We start from the raw sequence: 8,039 nt of genomic DNA on the forward strand, positions 1-8,039 counted from the left end.
AAACATGCCACGTTTCATTCAGTAGCTAAAAATACCTAAATTAAATTTTTGTAGATTAGAGTACTCTTGTTCAATTCAACCAATTTCCATTTAATAGAATTGGTCGTTTAAATTAAACTGAAGTTTTTCAGGCTAGATATCGGTGGTAAATTGCCGTTAACTATTTGATTTACGATTAAGTTTATATTTTCAGAGGAGTTTGTACTATAATGGGATACCATGCCGGTGATCTTCCCGCATAATGTTTTGGCAGTGGTTCTCAAACTCTGTTCTGAGGGACCACGTGTATGGCAGGTTTTTGTTCCAAGCACAATCCCTGAAAAAAATGATACATTTATCAAGCTATTTTCTTAATTGGGCATTTATGTTTGGAGGGATTCATTTCCCTCTTAAACCACAATGTTAGAAATTGCTATGCATGCTATGAATAACAAAAATCCCATGTTCACATTGTGCTATATTGGAATGAATACTAGCATGCTCAGGGGTCCCTTAGGACAGATTTCTGAGAATCCGCACTATGCCGGTACCGACACTGGTCCGTAGTCGTCATAAATGTACACACTGGAGGGGGCGTTTGCCTGTGACAGACAGCAAGTTTAAGCCAATGGTTTGTCATGTCGAAAACACTGGTAGGGTGGGAGTCTCAAAGTTAAAGGCACGCCTCTCCGCCATTTCTTATCCTGTAGTACGCGTTTCGTGCCGCCATTTCGAGCAGTGCAGAACCGGATACCTTAAGTATCGGTGTTTGACTATTCCAGATTTAGCAAACGTTAAACGTTAGATACGTAAAATGGAAAATCAACTTTGCAAGCTTTTTGTTGGCGGGTTAAATGTACAGACCACCGACGAAGGTCTTCGTAAACACTTCGAACAGTATGGTGTCTTAACTGATTGCGTTGTTGTTCAAAACCAGCAGCTCAAGCGCTCTCGCTGTTTCGGGTTTGTAACCTACTCTACTGCAGAGGAGGCAGACGCCGCAATGGCCGCAAGGCCACATCTTTTAGATGGCAACAACGTGGAGCTGAAAAGAGCAGTTGCTAGAGAGGACGCGGGGAAACCAGAGGCACTTGCTAAGGTAAAGAAAATCTTTATTGGGGGGCTCAAGGAGGACGTAGAAAACGAACATCTCAACGAGTATTTCTCCCAGTTTGGTGCCATTGAGAAGGCCGAAGTCATTAGCGACAAACAAACCGGTAAGAAACGTGGATTCGGCTTTGTCTACTTTGAAGACAATGATTCGGCCGACAAAGCGGTCGTACTCAAATTTCACACGATCAACGGACATAAAGTGGAGGTGAAGAAAGCCCTAACCAAACAGGAGATGCAGGCTGCTGGAGGCCGAGGAGGTAGGGGGAGAGGCGGGCGAGGAATGGGAAGGTCTCAAAATGGCTACGGTGGGGGAAGAGGAGGTGGTTACAACAGCTATGGCGGCGGCTATGGTGGCAACGATGGCGGCTACGGAGGAGGCTACGGCGGTGGTTATGGCGGTGGTTACGGGGGAGGCTATGGTGACCAAATGGGCGGCTACGGAGGCGGGAACGGCTACAGTGACTTTGGAAGCGGGTATGGCCAGCAGTCCTCTGGCTATGGTCCAATGAAAGGTAATTACTCGGGCAGAAGCAGCGCGCCTTACTCCCGAGGCGGTGGTGGCTACGGCCGGGGAGGTTATGGAGGCTCATATTAAGGACCCCAAGCAGTCCCACACAGAGCAGCTCCATCCCGTAGCCAAATGCAAACCGACCACAATGTTTTCCCGCTTATAAATTAGAATACTGGAGCCGTGCTAATTTGTCACGGCATTGACTGGAACACTGTGAACCCCAACACGAGGTTCAGACAGGAGCCCCCATAATTCCAGGCTGGCCCAAACAGGTAGGGAAATCCTTACCAACAAGCCTGACCATACAATGGCCACCTCCATATAGCAATCCTCAACTACAGAGCTCTAGGAGGCAAATGTCGTCGCTCGTCATTTCCAAATAAACTAGGCCGCATTCCTGACAAGGTTTAGGACTATTCCTCTGGATTCTTATTTTGCTTTAATTTTTAAGGGTGGGGGACTTTATAAATGTTGCAGTTTACTGTATTCTTCCCAGACATATTGTCCTTAACGTAATTTAGTTGAGATTAGATGTTTGCTTGTTAGTGTAGGTCTGTTAATTTTTCCTTCAGTTAATGTATTTTGTAACTTAATTGCTTTTCTTTTAAATATCTGTATCTAAGTTTATCAAGTGTTTTTCCTGGGACCCATGTTTTTTCAGTAGTTAAGTAGTCAATTGCAGTGAACTTGATTTAGTCCTTAGTTCTGCATTTAATTAGGTAGCAACTAGTTTTGTGACAACTGGAGCTATCTATTAAAGTAATCGTATTACGACTTAACCCAGCAAATGCCAAAGTATTCATGAATAAATTGATGCCTGTAGTTGTATTTGGTCAAAATGGAAAATTATGACGCAGCACATATAAGGACTAGGTCACACTTCTCAAAGTATTTTAGGTTCACTGCCTTTGTTACTAAACCAGAACTAAAAAAAAACGTTCTCGTGCTTGACCTGTGGTTGACTCCCAATTAGTGTGAATGTTAAAAAATAGTAAAGTAGTTAACGTTACCATGGACATTGTTATAGTTGTTACAGTGAAATGTTTTTCACCTATCCAGGGTTCAGAAGACAGGTTTTATCTGAACTCTACTAAGTTTTTCTATTTTTTCAGTAAAAATCATTAAAAACAAAGGACTCCAGCACCATAAATGAAACTGACCTTTATATTTGTCTCATGTATTCCTGGTACACAGATTAATCTCTTAATATTGTTTCTTTCAAATACCGGTAAACTGTATGTATTCAATTAAATAAAACTTTTTACTCAGAAGTTATTTTATTTGAGGAAATGAGCCTTATGGGGTGCTTTGAGTTATTAAACAGTTTTCTTCAGTGTAAATAAAGTGTTTTTGCATTCTACTCCCTAGAATAAAGTGAAGCAAATACAGAGCACGCCTGGTATCAGGGTTTGTGCTTCATGCACCTGTTTGCTGGTCTTCTGGCTCTTGTGTGTTTAACATTGTTATATTCATTTATTCGTATGGGATTTGAGTAATCCCTTTCTCCCCAAGGAAATCTACATCTGTAAGTAGGTATACAAGTATTTCGGATTTGTATCAAACGTGTAAAATACCACCTATGCAAACACACACACATCAAAGATTGTGTACTGTTTTTCACTTGCTAAACCTATTTTAGAGCTCTGTTCCAGTACTTTTAGTGTACAAAAAATCTGGATCTATACCTTAGCTGTGTCCTCTGCATCATGGGAATCTCCAGGGGTACTCCAGAGCTGTAGAAACCCTGCTGAAAATCCATAGGATATGCGCCTCAGGTTTGTAGCAAAACTTTATACACAAGCCATTGCATTAATATTAAGTGTATCTCGACCTTGATACAAATCCTGTTAGACGGGTAGTACTGCGTAGTCAGTATTTGTTCAGGTTGATGTAATAAATGCATGCAACTGAATATTAATACATTGACTAATACCTTGAAATCGGCAAGTTACATTTTTTTCCTGTAAATTGGACATAAATGGCATAACCTTTCACCCTGTAAATAAAGTTAAAGGCATTTGAATAATCTAAGTTGAGTAGTGTGCTAAACTCTTCAAGCCTAGATGTATATGATTTTCAGAACTGTTTTATAACCCATATTCCAGACAGTTTTAAGGAAGTCATACCGGAGTGTGGGGCTTAGAGTTCCTGTTTACTTGATGCTTTAGCTCCAGATTTTAATGCCACCAAATTACCAAGGAGAACAGCGTTTATAAGCAAGGTTTGTGACTTCAGTTATTCATCCTACACTTGTCACTTTCTCCCCCTTCCCTCATCAGAATGGTGTTTTGCTTTTGGGTGTTTGTAGGACTTGGCATTGTATTGATAGTTCATAGCATAAATTGGAATAGTGCTGCCCATTAAATTTTTTTTACATGTAGCTTTAGCCTCTGCTTCAGTATTGAATTCAGTTTTGCACATAAACTTTAACATTTTTCATGCACTGCGGAGTAACAGGTCTGTATTTGGATTGGAGACCGTTCAATTTTGCTTCAGAGAAGAGCAGTTGTGCACATCCCAGACTGGTCAGGGGTTCATCTTGCATTTTGCGTTCCTCCCATCCCAAATCAACTGATTCTATATATTGCCTCGTCTTCACTTAAGGTTCAAAGAGATGGCTTGCTCACCTATTATCCGCCACATTAGCAGTAACTGTACTAAATTATCAATTTGGTTGTGTGATTGATACAATTCAAATTGATTTCTGTCCAAAAAGATATTAGTTTCAGGCTGCAGAAGACCAGGCATTACAATAGATACACAGTTGCACAACCAGTGCCATGAATCATTTTTGTCAGCTTACAGTTTTTAAAGCCATCTCTTTCTTTTTCCCTCCCCAGAATTCGCAAAGCAGATGGATTTTAACAAATTCTTGCTTTTAAGTCCTATCTGATGAGGAGAGGATCTGCTGAGAAGACTAACCCTGATGGATGATGTGCAGAAGACTGGATGCCTTACCATGGGCCTAGATGAGGTGAGCAGGAGAGATTGTTTTCTGTTCACAAAAGGGGAAGTCATACATCAGTGATGCACACAATACCTGTTTTCTTGTACCAGGGTCCACACACAGGTTGAGTAGTATTCTAGATATAAACTCTTTGCACAGAATTTTCTTTATGCTGTGCACATTGAATATCATGGTAAAGAAAATCTGAATATACCCATATTCTGGAGGAGACATGAGCTGTTAGATTTGACGGTATAACCTGGATTGAAATTATCACTGGAATGGTGTTATACTGTGTTGATGTAAAATCAAGGTAGGTAACAAAATTGAAACATGTTTTGTGATTGAACAATTGAATTTATTTTTGTGGCAGAAATATGTTCCAGGACAAAGTTAGGTGTGCCACTGGTAAATGTGTAGTCTTATTTAGTTTAAGAAACCATCTGGTACTTTTGGAATGGTATGAAGGGAAATTATAAAAAATAAAATTCTGAATTAAAAAAAAAAAAAAAAATGGCAGTGTACTGTGCAAATGGAAACTGGCACATGCCAGGTATAAGCGTTGGTAGCCGTTACATTGTTCAGGGTCACAAAACATTTGTACACCTCAAGCTCCTACCCCACCACTAAAGACCATGTGAAAAGCCTGACCATGCACACACTGCATGCATGTGTGTGCAGTAAAGAAAAGATTTCCTTGGGACCAATGTAATTTTGATTTTTAGACCGTTGGGGTGCACCTGGGGTCGTTGCATGAAATCAGTTTCACAAATTCAGGCTTCAAATTGGCTGGATTGCATTTTTATTTGAGCCAACTAGGAACTTTAATATGTGAGCTTTAAAAGTATGCAAGATGCCAATTACAAATAGGTAAATGGTAAAAATGGTAAATGGACTGCATTTATATAGCGCTTTTATCCAAAGCGCTTTACAATTGATGCCTCTCATTCGCCAGAGCGGTTAGGGGTTAGGTATCTTGCTCAAGGACACTTCAACATGTATTTAAATGTAAGGAAGTTGAGTGATCCTAGAGTGGCATAACTGTCTGGAAATAAATGGACTTGGTCTTGGCTACCAGGCAGAGCAAAGGAGACTCAATGTAGAAATAGAGATGTAGAAACTAAATAAATGATCACTGAGCATGTCAGGATGGAATTCCAGCCTGCATAATTGCGGGTTTAGACCTAGGGTATACAACTATTCTATTCACAGATGCTTGTAAATTGGGTATGTATGCTGAAATATTTGATCAGAACTAAATCTGATGGTGTGCTTTTGAGGATTTTTTGTGGATGTGGTACTGCTCTGCACTGGCTGTGGAAAGTGTTTTAATGTGTCACAATATATGGGTTTTGATGATGCGTTTTGTTTTCATTCCTCTTCCCCTTCATGAGGGAATTGTGGTGGTGGAGGTATTTGCATTTGATCACAATTGGGGGCCTGATCTACCTTTATGGTTATGACCAAAGTATTGTTAACCTTCTGATGCAAAGTATGGCAATCAAGCTGGTCAGTGTGACACTGCAGTCTAGGCATTTGACCGTGTCTTGTTCCAAGGTGAGTGCATTAATGGGTGATGGCACATCATTTGAACTAAAGTTGCTGGATGTCTTATCTGAAAATAGGAGTCGTCAGAAAATGCAATTACAACCTCTTTGTCAGAAACGATGATAGACATCCATCTTTGCTAAACTTTACAAGGCAAACGGATTACGATTTTAATGCAAAATGTATATATTACGCGTAATCTTGGTTGGTGTTTCTGGTTCACGTGTGGGCACCGCTTGCTATCTTTGCTGAAATAAATTCCCACGGCTAGGTCAGCGTTTGCTGCATGCCGCATTTGGCCGACAGAAGATTAGCCGTATCCTATTCTGCGGCTGCGCGTAATAAACTACTGCTTATGTCCTCGAGCAGCAGGTCTGCCGGCTGCGTCAGCGATTGCATCAGTCTGCTAAGTTAACCGCGGCAAAGGAATCGCGGGAGCATTTCTTTTCACCTAGTCCGAAATCTGCTTCATGTCGTCCTTCGTCGTTCGGTTCAAAATGTATAAACATGAATTAAGCAAATATGAACAGGGTAAATTCATAACATGATATTTCTGTACACACCATTGAGATTATAGGAATGAACTATAAATGATAACCGTTGCTTATTGTTTTGTACAATGTACTAAATGGGACGTCATAAATGATTGGGAAGCTAACTATAGCTTACGTTACCCCCCGACGGGACCCCAGCGTGCTAAATCTTGCATGGTAGATCGCTGTATTTATTATGAAAATCAATACTAATCTGAAAGAACTGCATACTGAAATGTGTAAATTAGTAATTTAGCAAAATCTTGGATTATGTGTTGAATTTTGGAGGCTTTTACTTTTGTATATAACGTGGGGCAACTGTACGTGGCCAGGTGTAAAATAACTGCATTTCCATGTAAGCTTCACCATTGAAACCAATGTCTAGATTGCTGAATTTTGAAGGAAACTGAAACGGTCGTGAAATTTTGCTGTTGAAGAGTTCACTTCCTTTTGGCTCCACAAGGGGGAACTAAATGCATTGTATATGTAAAGCGGAGACATTCTGAGAAATATTGATGTCTACTCCCATTCAGAAAATCCAAAATAACGCTTAGCGGCTGCATAAAAGCTAATTTCGGGTTTAACCGAAAACACTGATCGTGATGATCCAGTTAACAGAAACCATTTTTCCTCCCTCAACAGGGTCTCGGGACTCTCCTGATTCCAGTCCTGACGATGCTTTTGCTCGCGCCTGGAGCAGTGGCTATTTTCAAAATGCTCGCGAGCGACGAACAGCACAGGAGAAACCAGATCAAATGCACCCTGGAGAAATAACTTGGTGATATCGTAGGAGTTATGTTGAATTTTTTTTCTTGGCTTTTTGTATTGGGGTCCAAAATTAATAAACTTACCTTGGAGTCAAACGTGTTGCGTTTCCTTTAACTTGCACAATAATACATTCCTTCGAGCTCTACAAGTAGTCACTCAATTTTATTTTTACGCCAAGTAGCACTTGCACTAACATGCTGTTTCACAGCTGCTTCGTTCGACCGTACAGGCAGCTGCATCGAAGTAAAAAAATTTAACTTCTATTAGTAAGCACGCCTCCAATGCAAATGGACGTAATCACGAAAAGTAATTCACACGTACTTTGTACTTTCACGCGCATTTCTAAATAACATAGGTATGCACTCCGGGAGGGGGGATACTAGCGTTTTGTAAATGTTTTAGGTGCGTACCAAATAAGCCAATGGGTGTACTAGTACTGGTTTGTGGGGTACTGTTCCCATAACCAATGTACAGGAAGTACGCCATCTGTCAAGTAGCTGCCTGGCGGGACATACCCCGTACCTGTACAGCACCGAGACTTTTTCATGAGGCAATTTTCATGTTCACAGTTTAATGCTGAGGTAAACTCAGTTTACCCAGCTCCCTAGGTAAATCTGTCTGCTGCAATCTGTAGAAGGCA

General features: G+C 40.7%; 1 protein-coding gene across 2 annotated transcripts; it reads left to right on the top strand.

Annotated features, from left to right (window-relative positions):
- The first annotated feature begins 670 nt into the window (after nt 1-670).
- Nucleotides 671-7,494, top strand: hnrnpa0a (heterogeneous nuclear ribonucleoprotein A0a). Of its 2 annotated transcripts, XM_064328029.1 has the most exons (3): nt 671-1,604; nt 4,444-4,577; nt 7,274-7,494. In XM_064328029.1, the coding sequence occupies exons 1-2, from the start codon at nt 794-796 to the stop codon at nt 4,494-4,496; spliced, it is 864 nt and encodes a 287-aa protein (XP_064184099.1). In that variant the 5' UTR covers nt 671-793; the 3' UTR covers nt 4,497-4,577; nt 7,274-7,494. The 2 variants fall into 2 exon arrangements, with proteins under 2 accessions (XP_064184099.1, XP_064184098.1); XM_064328028.1 differs by having other exon boundaries at nt 672-4,577.
- The last annotated feature ends 545 nt before the right edge of the window (nt 7,495-8,039 follow it).

Source organism: Anguilla rostrata, chromosome 3, assembly GCF_018555375.3.
Source record: "Anguilla rostrata isolate EN2019 chromosome 3, ASM1855537v3, whole genome shotgun sequence".
NCBI lineage: Eukaryota > Metazoa > Chordata > Actinopteri > Anguilliformes > Anguillidae > Anguilla > Anguilla rostrata.